Source organism: Aptenodytes forsteri, unplaced genomic scaffold, assembly GCF_000699145.1.
Source record: "Aptenodytes forsteri isolate BGI_AS27 unplaced genomic scaffold, ASM69914v1 Scaffold93, whole genome shotgun sequence".
Classification (NCBI taxonomy): domain Eukaryota; kingdom Metazoa; phylum Chordata; class Aves; order Sphenisciformes; family Spheniscidae; genus Aptenodytes; species Aptenodytes forsteri.
Genome location: NW_008794665.1, coordinates 1,038,443 through 1,053,193, shown reverse-complemented (window position 1 = coordinate 1,053,193; position 14,751 = coordinate 1,038,443). Strand labels below are relative to the sequence as shown.

Genomic DNA, 14,751 nt, shown 5'->3' with positions numbered 1-14,751 from the left:
CGATGATCTTAGAGGTCTTTTCCAACCTCAATGATTCTATGATTCTATGATTCTATGATTTTATATTACTTTTATTTCTACTTAAGGACATTGGCTGTGAGATGTATTTGACTTTTTCCTGGTCTGGCTTCCATTTTACTTGAATTCCAAAGGAAAATGTTTGCTGTTCTGAAAACTGACTGAAAATGAAAGATTAAATAATGCTTCTTGCCCTTTTTTTCCAGTTTCTTGTACCATTTTCTACTATTAAATATAAAGGAAGGAGACTTTTAATATGAATACCTTCATTTTTTTATTAGAGCAACTATTCCACTTCAAAGAAGTCATTTGCAACCCATTTTGAGCTATACAAGCACCATTTCCTTTAAAAATAAATAAAGGCACTACAGTGTATTTGTCAGAGTGCTCCTGATGCAAACAGAGCAGTGTTTCCTTACTTCAGCTGAGAATTTAAAAGCATGAGAGTTTATTGTAACTATTTCAAGTTAGATTTTCTTACCTCTTACACCTTTATCTGAGCTGAGCAGCCCATTTCTTTGTATGTGATGTATCTTAGTGGTTTCCCAGGCACAGGGAGAAACAATAACTACTGAATCTGTCTTATAATGTTGAGTGGACTTCAACGTGCATTTAATGTGGCTTCCCAAGGAAAAAAGACTTGTGTGCTCTAGTATCTTGGTACAACATTGCTCAATTTCAGCCAAATCTGATCAAGAGCTAGGGGTCTTGAAAACATTAAATCCCAAAAGAGGAATGAGAATCGGTGAACAGCTGACCACAGATATCCCATCTGTACCTCCACTGATGAAACCCCCAAGCAAGCACAGTCCTTAACTGTCCTTAACACAGTTCTAGTAACAGGAATCAGCTGGCTAGCTAGCTGGTTATGAACTGTAGGGTACAACTCTTGCACAGACATACAAAATATGGGAAAAAGAAAAAAAAAACCACCAAGTTTTTTTATGGGGTTGGCCAGGTCTGAAGGAGGCTGGTATTTCCAGCGCTGGAGGCAAGTGCAGGAGAGACGCAAACTTTACATCATCAAACTTCATTAATTCTACTTCCTCAGCCTTAATTCAGCATCATCACAAAGCAACTGAAAACACAAGCCAAGCTACTAATTGTTTTCATACAGTAGGCAGAAACTTACTGGGGAAAGGGGAAATTTTAAAAGGGATGTTCCTGTGAGTGTAACTTTGTCCATAGTGTGACACACGTTTGAGACAATGGTGCTGAAAACCCAGGTTCCCTCTCCCTTGCCTCAGCAAACAACTGGCAAGGCAACCGCTTCGCCTGCAGCCGCAGCACTGCTCTGAATACCTGGGTGGCCTCAGGAGACCTCTTCCAAGAGTCGGGCTCTGCCTAAGGCCATTCTGTGTCCCAGTGCTGGATACCATGAATTCAGGTGAAAAGGTGACATAGGGCCACTTGTTCCTCACAGCTTAAACCTTTCGAAGTTGCAGATATCATCCCATCATTTATTATTAAAATTCACTAAAATGACAGGCCTATGGCTTACATTGGATTTATGCCAAAACTGTTCTTTGACAGATCTTTAATGTCTCCTGTATCTTTGCAGTAACTAATCATTGTTTCATTAAAACATGTATTTGAAATGCAATATAAAGATAAATCTGTTTATGAAAAATGACATACACACACATATACAGGAATGCACATATCAAAATGTATCACCGGCAGATGAGATAGATAAAAACACAGTCTTATAAATAACGGTTTATAGCTCTAGTCTGCTGGAAGAATAAACTTCTCAAAACCGATAACGTTTTATTCTAGGTACTTCTTGAAAACTGCATGGTATTGTGACACATAAGAACGTCTGCTGGTATCACAGTAATTTAAAGAAAAGGAAGCAGTAGTAATAGGACTTCAATAGTACGTTAGATAACATGATTAGCTAAAATTCATATACAATATTTATTATGAAATGAATTAACTGTACCTTGAAAAATAATGGCTCCTCAGGAAGAGGGCTAACAGGGAGTGAGGTGGTGCTACTAGCTGGACTCATGTCCGTACTCTGAAAGAAAAGCACACAGGAGTTCACATTTCCAATCAAGTTCTACGGAAATCTTTTTACATTTTGGGAAAAAAAAAGAGCTCAAAAACAACACTGAAAATCCAACAGAATTAGGTTGACAATGCAACTGCAATCTGTACTATATTTACTTTTAATTAGTAAAAGTAAGTATTTCACTAATGGGTAAGTACTTTGCATTTCCTTTATTTTAACTGAACTCCCCATTCAAAGGCTGAAACGTACGCACAAATAAGCAAACATACTGTGTCTACAAAAAAGTAATACAAGAGGATAACTGAGAACACAAAAATTTGTTCATCTAGAACAAGCTATGATATACTTTTTTTTTTTAAATTTTATTATTTTTTGGATGGCCCAACAGTAAAGTTAAAAGGCAAAATCAACAGGAAAGCAATATATTGCAGGAAAATGTTTGGATCGAAGTTTAAAAAAGGATCACTTTCACATGAGTCAATATATCTTACAAACGAGCACTAATATATGAAAAGAAACAGTGAACAGCAAAGTTAATAATGAAAATAAGTCAGCATACTTCAATGGACCTATCCGGTCAATGCTTGAAAGATTGACTTAAAAACCCATTCTTTTTTAGGTGATATTTCAGTAACCTGTTGGTTAGCATGGTCATTATTTTTACAGATGTGACAGATATGAGAAGAAGTGTGGAAACTCTTAATAATTTGGAATGGTAATAATAATAGAAGAATAAAATCTGGATTTAAAAAAATACACAACCAATACCAAGACTGTTCTGGAGAAAACTAGAATATATAATACTTCTTGGGAATAAGTCCTTAAGTGCTAAAATGAAAAAATCCACCACCACCACCACCAATAAAACAGAAAAGATGTAATGGAGAATATAAAAAAACAAGTTTGCATGGGCCAGAAGTTCATTTCCTTTTTACGCTGTGGCATTGCAATGCAGAATGATTTAATGAATTCAGCTTATGCAATTAACTAATCAGATATCTGGTTTCACATTGCTATGAATCTATTATGACCCCTTCGATAAGCCCAAATTCTGCAAGTGAAAAATACCGCACCACCCACAAAGTTCTAACAATTCATTCATCAGAAGATTTTTATGCAGAGATATCATATTTTAGCCAACCAACTAGTACAGGATGAAAACTGAGACAAAATTCTGGGTACGAAATCCCTATGTCAGATCTGAAATAGAGGGCATAGACTTCGAAGTTGACACCTACTGAGAAAATCACTGAGTTTAATCAGATACCTATCAGTTACACCATACCTGAAAGAAAAGACAACAGTTACTTGCTAAATAAAAGGGATGCAAGTAAAGGAGAAAGGAGGGAGCCATGGTAATTATTCCCTAAGAGAAAAGAGAGACAGGTAGTTTATAATCCACGGAACACAGAGAAGTTGTTGAGGAATAAGGGAGATTATAACATGTCAGAAAGCCAATATCTTTGTTGAATCCATCGCTCTGGTATTCAGAAACATTACAAATTTTAACACGGACTCCTGCACTTGATGATCAAGGAAACGGGCTGATAATATTTACTAAAAGGAAGTGAAACATAGTTCTTTTACATTAAACTCAAAGTGCAGACAAAACTGGAGACCTCTTCTGTGAGAACATTCTGTCTCAAAAGCCAACAGTTCAGCTGAGGACAATTTGTCTTTTAATTTACACAGAACAGAAAAAAACCTAAGAGGGAAAAAAATCCAGTAGCTGCTTTCCAAACCAAATCAAGTGCCCTAATTTGCAATTAGAAGTGCGCAGGAAGGCAGTTCAATCTTTTAAGCATTGAAACAGCCTCAGTACGAAAATCTGCAAAGCAGATTGGTACCTGTATGCCACACGAGCCGCAATTTCTTCAGTAATAGCTGGAGTCTAAGAAAGGTCGAACAGCCCTGAGGACACCGAAGTTGCTTTGACAAAACTTGTCAAGGCAACATCCACATGATGGCCTCAGAAAAACATCCGCTCTTCTGTGATGACTGGACACGAGCCAGCCCAGGTCTGGATGCCACGCTGATGTGGCACCGTGCCTGAAAGGTTGCTGAGAGGTGGGGTATATTTGTAGAGACACCGTGACTATATAGCTTCTGGACTGCAAATGGTTTGTGTCTGGCCAGATAGGAGCATTGGCAGAAAAGCCTGTGTCTGGCTACAGCTGTCCACGTATACATACCCTCAGTGGCTCCTCCAACAACTTCAGCAATTTTCCTCTCTAAGGAATGCAGAGCAGCTTCTCTGCCAGTGTAAATTAATTAAATCCAGTGGCGCTAACACAGTTTATTATAGTGGAGAATTGAGTGAGACAGTACCAAAAGGGTTGTTTCTTGAGCTATTAAAAAAAAAAAACCTTTCCAAATTAATCACTGCTTTGAGACATGTTGTCAGCTTGCCCTCCTGAAGGGACGTATTAACAATTTCAAACATCACACCTCCCACCTAAATGTACCGTCCACGGGTTATTTGTCATAATCACACTTTGCAGTCTAAAGCTCCCCATACACACAAAAAAGTACCTCTGTGAGGAATTCACCCAACAAGGACTTTTTATCTGATCTTGCCTAAATCAATTCTGTTCTTATAAAAGCAGCACTCACTTTAAGTCTGGCTTAAAGTTGATAGATGTTAGTTATAAATTAACTAGAAGATGCTACACCATTAGGCTATAATCATATCTTATAAGTTGTAGTAGATGTTAAACATAATTTGTACCATAATTACACATATTAGGCAAAATTAGGTAAATTAGGACATGTCCTAATTTTGCAGTACTTTGCTGTGCAACTGTAACATTTTAAAATGTATTTTTGATGCACAGTGATACCACAGCTGGGTTTTGTAGACTGAGCCTTTTCCCTGCGTTGCTGGAAACCTCTGAGTGTTCTGGAGGGCACAGAATGTTGCAAAGCTTTAATGATCTAAATTCCATTTTTGAAATACCTGAATACCAAGCAATTCAAGTATTTCTCAGAACAGTTTAGAAAATACTGTCTTGCCCATGTCGAAAACAACCCTGTGAGCCTGCCTTTCATTGCTTTTAGGCCATTTTTTAATTTCGAGCAGGCTGTTAAAATCCAGCAAATGGACATTATTAGAATTTTGCCAATAATTGTTGTATGATTACAATGCCCAAATTTTCTTCTAATTTCTAGAGTTGATCAGCCTAAATATACAACATCCTCATTGTGCAACTGCATCCAACAGGTACCATGGATTCACTGCCAGGCCATGCTAATCATTTATCCTCAGAGAGTAATGTTAAAAATGTGATTAACTATCAGGAAATTTCTTGATAACAAGGGAAAGGAAGAAAAGAAGTCTAAGAGAACAAACTTTTCCCACTTCTGCATCCTGTTTGGAGATCCAGGATCGGGATCCTGCTTGAGGACAGATTCCCACCATTTTAGCTAGATTCAAGAGAAAGCGGCTCTTTCTGGAGCTGTTTTAAAGTAGTTACAGGCTTGGTTTTGTTTTGTTTTTTCCACTTGTGTATATGTCGTAGTTTAACCCCAGCCGGCAACTAAGCACCACACAGCCGCTCGCGGCAGGCAGGTGTTCAGCCATCTCCAGGAAAGCAGGGCTCCATCACGTGTGATGGCTACTTGGGAAGACAAACGCCGAACATCACCTCCTTCCTTCTTCTTCCCCCAGCTTTATATGCTGAGCATGACGCCATATGGCATGGAATATTCCTTTGGTCAGTTGGGGTCAGCTGTCCCGGCTGTGTCCCTTCCCAACTTCTTGTGCACCCCCAGCCTACTGGCTGGTGGGGTGGTGTGAGAAGCAGAAGAGGCCTTGACTCTGCGTAAGCCCTGCTCAGCAGTAGTGAAAACATCCCTGTATGATCCAACACTGTTTCCAGCACAAATCCAAAACATAGCCCCATGCTAGCTTCTATGAAGAAAATGAATGCTATCCCACCCAAACCAGCACAGTATACCTGCCTCAAAACAGAATGTTTCATAAATCCACATACTGACATAAACTGTCTATTGGCAAATTAGAGAATGTAGTCAGTGTTTTTCCAGAAGATCCAGTATATATAAATGCACATTGTTAAAACCATGCTTCTTTGAAAACAATAGTCATCTTTCAGTCTTCAGCAACTGTTCTTTAAATGAGAACAGATTCACCTCACCTCATAAATCGGGATTTTTCTTGCTACAAACCCTTGTCTTTAATCCGATCTTCTCCAGGAAGAGGCCTATGTATCAACCTTCGTTAATTGTACCATAAAATATGGACCATCCAGTGTATATCATCCACTGACAGAAGCCAATTTAATTTGCTACAACTGCTTTTCAACAAGGGTAAACACTGAAATGATAGTAGGCAGACATTGACTTCTCTGGAGATCAGTATCGCAATTTATTGATCTAAGAAGTTAATACTGACAGAGAAAACCTTCAGTGGATATTAGAGCTAGAGATCAAATAAATCTTTATAATAACTGAAGAAAAGAAAAGACAATCTGTGTACTTTATAGCTTTTTCTAAGGAGTAGCGGATAAGTGTTGAACTGACTTTCAGGGTGATAGTTTTAGTTGTATCATAAGTTATGCCACCAAGTATCATTTTATAATCTAGAAGTTGAGTAGAACTAGGAAATTAAATAAGTGCAGTCAGCAAGCTCAGTAGTGACATTTTGACATACTGAAGGTAATCAAGGTAACCTGCAAATGGATTTATTAATGGGTCTGCATAACATCTTTATGAAATATTCTGCTTAAATATCATTATCCTATTTTATCAATGGTAGTGAAAAAGAAGGGGAAGTGCTTTGCTCAAAGCTATGAAGGGCTGTTAAAAACAAAGATAGAAATCAGGAAATCACAAGTCCAAGCACTCTGGTTGTTCATCCAGAGTGTGCAATGCTCCCCTACACACTTTTGGAGTGCTGGGATTTCTGTAGTTTCTATTTTATTTAATGTCATGAAGAGGTTTTGTTGATACATACACTTCCTGCAAATAAAATTACTGTAAGCAATTGAGGCCAGCAAAATCAAAATTAGTTTTGGTAAGAAAAAATAGCAGACACATGAAATGAGCTTTCACCTCCCACCCCCCGCCACGTTTGATTAATTTTCCCCAACATCTCCAGTCTCATTCACTAAGAATGGAAGTGCCTCCTTAAGAATGTGTTTAGGCCTATTTTCTAACACCTTTGAATACAATCCAGGTGGTTATTTAGAAACCTATTTTGTGTGTCTTTTATTGGTAGGTATAGTTAATTATTCTTACTAATTACTAATACATGTAATTATCAGCTGAGACATTTGACTATTGCTTTCAGTTATTTGAGACATTGCCTAGAGCTTGCTGCTCCTGTAGCTTAGAAGGCTGCGTGGGTCTTGCATCTGACCTGAGTTATCGTAGCTCCCATCGCAGTGGAGAACCATAAATTACAGCTGCTACCACTTCTTGCTACCTCTTTTTATGCTCGTACGTGAGGTGTGGATAGCCAAATAAGTTTTTAGTGGTTCAATTATCTACTGATTCTCAACCAGCACTTAGTATACAGGCGGACAGATTAGCCTCGATTCCTCTTACAACCTAAGCAAAGCTAATCACCTGAGCTGTGAAATGCCAGTGGGAAATTTCTCCTCATATAAGATAAGGCGCTGATCTGTCACTTACCAGCGTTTGTATGTCTAGTACTGTTTATTTTAAAAGGCCCTGAGTTCTCAGGAACTCTGAGCAAACACATTAAATGTAGTATTTTGCACAATAATTTTTTCCAGCAAGTAGGGATCAGGTTGAAGGATATTTTGTTGACTGCTATTTGTTTCTACTTTGAAAAATAGCTGGAAAGATGCTCTTTTAGCCTTTTAATCAGGCTAAATTAATTACAAAGCCCATAACCAGCAAGCAACATAAAGACTATATAACCAGTCCATAGTTTGTTGCAGGGCTACAGTGTTTGAAATAGTTTACACTCAGATTATACTTTCACACAGTTTGTTTTATATTTAACAGATATTTAATCTACTCAAATATTTAAATTTACTAAGCTACCTATCTCCCCTCTCCTTATATTAAATGCAGAAGTGTAAGGATACCAAAGTACTAGGCACAAATTACTACTATTATCTTCTTTTCAGTTTCTAAAAATGGCAGTATGAAAATACCTCACATATAAACCGTATCGTAACTGGCACAAGGATACCACCTTAATAAACATGTTTTTAAATTTGTAAACAAAGTAGAAAGCTGAACTAAGCCTCTAAACAGAGGCTCAAGAATTGGAGATTGCTGGTTTACAATTGAGTACATACAGAGGGAAAAAAACAGTCTGTTTTTATAAGCATATAAATTTATTTTCACCTTGATTTTTCATTGCTCATCCTTCCAGTTTGTCTTTAGTCCCTGCTTTCCTTCACAAGACTCGTCATAAACAGAGACACAAGTTTCCTTGGTCAGATAATTCCCCGGCACACAGAGGTTAGATGAAAAGTCCATTAATATGTAGGAGAAAACTACTTTTACTTTCCCAAACAGCAAATTCAACTCCAGTTGATGTCTAAAAACCCCCTTCACTTCTGTCTGCAAGCAGAATGTAATTTCGAATGTAATTGGACAATGACTTTGGGGTTAACATCTCTTTGTGAAGAGTACCGCAGGATCATCAATGACTGTCAGCGTGAGAGTTGGGACTGCTACTATGACACATCACATCAAACGCAACCCCAGTCATGTTTTTATCCTAATGAAAACCAGGGGGTTGCTTTCACAGATGCAAACGCTTTGTTGACAACATAGTGGAGAACTGATTTCCTTGAGCAAAACTCTACTCCCTCTTCAGTTTCTATTGTTTCTTTCATACTTCATTGACTACACTATCCAGCCTTGACATTTTGTTTTTGTATATTCTTCCCTAATAATATCATATAACATCAGCTTTTTCTGCTCTTTCAGCAGTCAATTGAGAGAACCAAGTACTCTCCTGGGATTTTAATCTGCAGGCTGCCTATTTCAATTGCTTTTCTTTCCTTGCAGGAGATCTTTTAGGTTCAAATATTGAACTGAACTGCGTTCAGTTTTGTAGCAAATATGACGGTTGTCTCATACAGTAGGTTCAGTGATGTTTTTTTTTCACTCCAGTCACAAAGACATTTTCTTTCTCCAAAGCCTACATCACAGCACTAAGAGTAACTACACTGATGCTCCATACTACAGCTATAGCCTGAATCTGGAAGAAAATGTCCGCATCCACTCAAAGAAGAGTCTATCAGCAAAGTGTCTCTGGGCTCTCTCAAACTCCTACATCTTCCCTGCATGCAGATCCATCGTTTTTCTACCCTTCCAAATAAAACACTTAGAAAATAAGCAATCAATTAATTAAACCGAGAAGGATCAAATCATAACAGAATCACCTCCTCTCCCTCCCTTTCACATTTATGCATGTTCTGCATCATCACGTATCATAACAGACCAGGACCAAGATATAAGCTGGAGCCAAAAAGGATCAGATATTAATACAAACAATAGATGCACCTACAATTATATTAAAGAGGATAAAAACATACACAGGATATATATTTATATGCTTCTGGATATGTGGAAATAACTGTCTTGATGAGTTAGGAAAAAGATGCTCCTGAAAACAGGTTGTTGTAAGTTCCTCCGAAGTATCCACAGATGGCCACTGTTGAAGCCAGACATGGATTTAGGTGCCAATTTCAGCAAAACAGTTCCTATGCTCATATACTCATACAATTAGCTGTTCTCCATGAAGCTTGAAAGATGTTCATGATCTCCTTACAGCCTATGTAACATCTTTTTTAGTCTACAAGAGAAAGACACGGTTCTTTCAAGACAAAAATCTATTTGCACTTGCTATTAATGAATATTTTTCTTTAAGGTGCACATTTTCTCATACACTAAACTCATGTCCAAAAAACTACACATGCTTTACTGTTCAGTACATCCCTTTGGCCATAAGTACATAGGGATATAGGTGATATCTCCTGCAACACTGTGGTCAGTTTTCTGCCTGCAGTTTCCCTGCCACATACTGTTTTCATCTGAATGAGGACAATGTTTCATAACATTAATAAACTTATTTTTTAAATCTGAACATAATGAAGCCAGCCTGATTTTCATTAATAATTTGCTGCTCAATCATCCGGTTGTTTTCTACCTTTATTTTACCCGTTAAGCATCAAGGACAACATTGCCAGATTTTCACACTGGTGTTTTAATGTGAGGCTATGTTTTATTTTTCTGTGTTTCTCAACAAGATTCAGATGCCTTCAATTGCTATGCATTTCACTGAGGTTTTAACAAGCCACTTTGCACTTTCTAAAAGTTGTGACTACAATTATTCTCACTTCTTCATCAGTTCTCAGAAGGGTTTTTACAATTTCAGTATGGAACCACTTCTGAGAGGGTATTTTAACTTATTTAGATGCAGAGGCTTCATTCTCAAAACTGTCTTGAATTCCCCCGTAACAACTTATAGGAAACATTTTAAACATCTGTATGTGTCTGCTGCTAAATCAAGAAAGACAGATTTCTTTTTCCCACTGCAAGAAAAGAAGTAAGTGACATTTAACAATTTGAAATATGCTTTCCCTGGCTGCAGCACTTTTTCTGTATGATGTTGTTAGAAATAAAAGGTAAACATTTAGTAAGTAAGTTTTGCCATGTTATTTGCTTCATAGTGTTTTTAATAGTAATGTTCTTTAATGTTTTTAGCAAGTTGAATCCCTTTGTGTAATATAAGGCAATATTTCAGCTCCTGAAATGTAGAAATTCTGATTACCATAGACAGTTTCAAAGCATGCTAAGCCTGCTTTTTGGTTTAGCAAGCAGGTTCCAAAGTGGAGTTGGTCAAGGCAGAACAAAGTTTCCTTGATTTTGTAAATATGTGGTATGCTGAGTTTCTACCTTCAGACAGCAGCTTTCATTCTTAAGGGAAAGATTAAGACGGGTAAGGCACAACGGGAACTTCAACTGCCACCCTGGCAGAGAGTTCAACAGAAACTACCCCAACTGCAGTAAGCTCTCCACAGCCTTTCTAGCCCTAGTTGTTCTTCTTCCCTTGTCTAGTCTAATACTTACTTCTCTTCCTACCAGCTCAAACCAAGATCTGTCAAGATCGTCAGCTCTTTCTTACCTCTTCGGGTACTTGCACAGCATCGTCTATTCACCATGCTTCCATCCCATCACCAACACTACTCCTGTTGTGCCATCTATCTGAACCTGAAAGTCTTCCCACCTTCTCTACCTTTCTCCCTTCCTTTGGTTGATGCCCATCCCCTTCAGCCCATATATAGACAGGCTGATATATATATTAAAATATATATAATATATATAAAGTGTCTATATATTAATATATGTTTATGTATATTTAAATATAAAAACACACACACACAAAATTGACTGAAGGACTCTCTTTATGTAGTTGCTGTGATGTAGCAGCCATAGGATTGGTTTGCTACTGAAAAGATACACAGTGAAGCTGGTCAAATACTGCATGTCTGAAAAATGTGTCAGGTTTCGCTACAGTGAACCTCCATTTTGACACAGCTTCTCAGCCCCAAGCTCTGTACAGTCTGGGGAGGCCAAACTGCATTGCTTAACAAACTGATGCAACTTGCAAAGGAATGGAGGAGTTAAAAGTTGCCTGTACTAGTACTTAGGCATTGCATTATCATTATTTTTAGAGCCCTCAGCTGAGCATTTTGTTGTCGTTTTTGTGTTTTGCAATGGAATTACATATTAAACTTGCTGAGATATCTGAATAGCATTTTATAAAGCCATTAGCAATAAAATATTCATTTTTCATCTATATTATGTCCAGGAATACAAATGAGTATAATTTCTTCCTACCCTTCAACATTAATAGGGAAACCAGGGAGAAAAATTGAACACACCTTTCACATTCATTTAACTACAATAAAATAAAAGAGCTTTTCAAATGAAAATACTTTTTTAAAAAAATAAATACTGTCTGTTTTCTTTGGAAGTATTGTTACATGCATCTCCACTACTGTATTTATATATTTATTTATTTTCTAGTTTGGTTATTCTACAAAGCAAGGTTAAGGTACTGGCTCAATCACCATGTGATAAGTCAGTATTCCTTGAAATAGCTTTGGTAGAACTATTAAAAAAATAAACCAGCAAGAGTCAAAGCAAATGAGGAGACATGTCAGCAAACTCCTAGGCTCATGCTACAGGCTAGGAGTTTATTCATATTCATGTTATGCCATGAAGCAGCTGGCACCCTGGCTTATCTGATGGCAATCTCTCTACGTGGGTCCATTGAGGTTCTTTTATCTGCTTCTTTTCCCTTCCCCTTGCATCCACCACTACAGTTTTAGCTCTCAGCAGCTGCCACTGCTTACAAGAATCTCTGTAGGCTCAGTTATGGTAAAAACAGAAGTTTTTCTTGGCATCGTTGTTGCATCTTTCACTCCTCAGCACCACAGAGGTGATGGCAGGTGCTAACACCGCTTGGCTGCTGCAGGGAGGCCATGTGGTTGCCACTGCATCAGCTGCTTCCAGCGGCAAGCTCATGAAGAGCAAACTGCATGTGACTACCTTGTCCTAGGCATGAGCTGTCATCTGAGTTACAAGCAAAAGCTAGTCCCCAACTTCCTCCTAAAACCCTCAAGAACTCCAAGGGAAATTGATATCCGAAAGGATATAAAACAACACCCGGAGAGATCATAGGATCTGCAGGCAGCAGCCACGCTCTGGGTTCAAGTGATGCCCATCTGCAGAGCTGGGCTGAAAAGCCTGGCTCACATTATTCCTTTTGTAGTCTGGTTCTTATCCTACTGCCGCTCCCAACCTTTCAGGGGTGCTAAATTCAATACAAAAATTTCATCAGTCTTCTTTTTCATGCCTCTTAAAGTTGGGACAATTTTCTATTTGTCTGCATCAAATACTGCATACAAAGGACAATCTTGGAAAGGACGTCGCTCCGAGAACAGAGACGAATGTTTTTTGGCAAAGAGTTTGCACTGGAATACAGGAAATGAACAGTTCAAATATAAGAAACCTTTAGTACATACACTGCAGATGCAAAAACATACTTGTGGAAAATTGCCTTTTCAACAGAAGAAATAAATATTGAGGGAATGCTAAAATCAATATCGCCCATGCCTATCTCTTTTATTATACCTTTCGATTAATGGCCGCATAACTTTTTTTGCCAGAAGTTCTGCTTCAATCAGAACACATGATGATGGCTTTTAAAAACTTATCTTTTTTTTTTTTTTAACATACAACACTCATATTGCAACACTGGAATGCTGTAGTTGGGGCCTGGAAGCTGCCCACATACGACGGAAGAAAATTCTGCTGTCAGGTTTCAATCCTTTCTAGTCTAATGGCTCCGTTTCTTTCACTCATGCTTGCCCTTCAGTAGCATAAAGTCTAATTGGTTTCTGTATTAGAAGGGCGATGGACAGGTGCCCAGAAGCAGTTTTAACCCTTGTCATAGCCAGAGACACCGAGTTCAGCACCAGGAGTTCTGGAAAATCTTATATTAAACAAAACCGTATTAATACACTTTTTTAAAATAAGGAGAATTTGCAATTTTTACCGGTGGCTCTTAAAAACAATATATTAACAGTGAATACAAATGGCTTGTACATCACTTTTCATTTGTTTGTTTTCTGCAAAGAAGTTAGAGAATATCATACCTAGCAAGCAGGAAAAAAAATGCCATTCTGTAGCTTTTTAACAGACACATGCAAAAATCCAACAGAAAATCCTCATCATTTCATTCATGAAGGAGAACAATGATTTTCATAGGACTCTTGCTGAATGCGTTCTACAGGTTATTGTAGGCAGGTACCTAAACTTAAATTTAGGTGAGCATACTCTGGTTAGGAAAGCTACTTGCAGGTATATATTTTTCAGACGATGTCTACAACATCACACAAACTAGAAAACAACAAATACTATTATTTCCATCTGTTTACCACAAGTTTCCTAAAACAAAAGAACTTTGCTTTTAAAGCATCACTAGTAAATGCTTATATTTGGAGCATGTGAAAAACAAGCCTAATTGCCTGAAAGTCAGACCATGTTATTTTAGAAAATAGGATGTCTAGCATCCCAAAACCAGGAACTAAAACCACCCAGGCTTATAATCTTATGGATTTTGTAGGAAAATGAATGACTATGCCATTCTTCATGACTTACGAACCAGCTATGCCAGAAAGGAACCATCCCACCAAATGCAAACCGAATCTAGGTCAGATATGTGTATTGAATATATGTAGTAGAAGTAAGAAAAATCATAAACCTGAACTTAACTATCAGTATTGTTAAACTCTTTCCATAGGAATCTTGCACAGCTTGACGCATTATCAAGTAGAAGGAAGCTGCCCTTTGTCCTGGTTTCGGCAGGGATAGAGTTAATTTCCTTTCTAGTAGCTGGTACAGTGTTTTGGATTTAGGATGAGAACAAAGTTGATAACGCACCGGTGTTTTAGTTGTTGCTAGGTAATGCTTACACTAGCCAAGGACTTTTCAGCTTCCCATGCTCTACCGACTGAGAAGGCTGGAGGTGCACAAGAAGCTGGGAGGGGGCACAGCCAAACTGGCCAAAGGGACATTCCATACCATGTGACGTCATGCTCAGTACATAAACTGGGGAAAGCTGGCCGGGCGGGCCGCTGCTCGGGGACTGGCTGGGCATCGGTCGGCAGGTGGTGAGCAATTGTACTGTACATCACTTG

At 38.1% G+C, this 14,751-nt stretch overlaps 1 protein-coding gene across 3 annotated transcripts in view; it reads right to left on the bottom strand.

Annotated features, from left to right (window-relative positions):
- The window catches only part of CCSER1 (coiled-coil serine rich protein 1), a 687,005-nt gene that overhangs the window by 390,948 nt on the left and 281,306 nt on the right, over positions 1 to 14,751 (bottom strand). For all 3 annotated transcript variants that reach the window (XM_009273535.1, XM_009273534.1, XM_019470564.1), the window contains exon 6: positions 1,964 to 2,041. In XM_009273535.1, the coding sequence (XP_009271810.1) occupies positions 1,964 to 2,041 (78 nt within the window). The remainder of the gene's footprint in view (positions 1 to 1,963; positions 2,042 to 14,751) is intronic.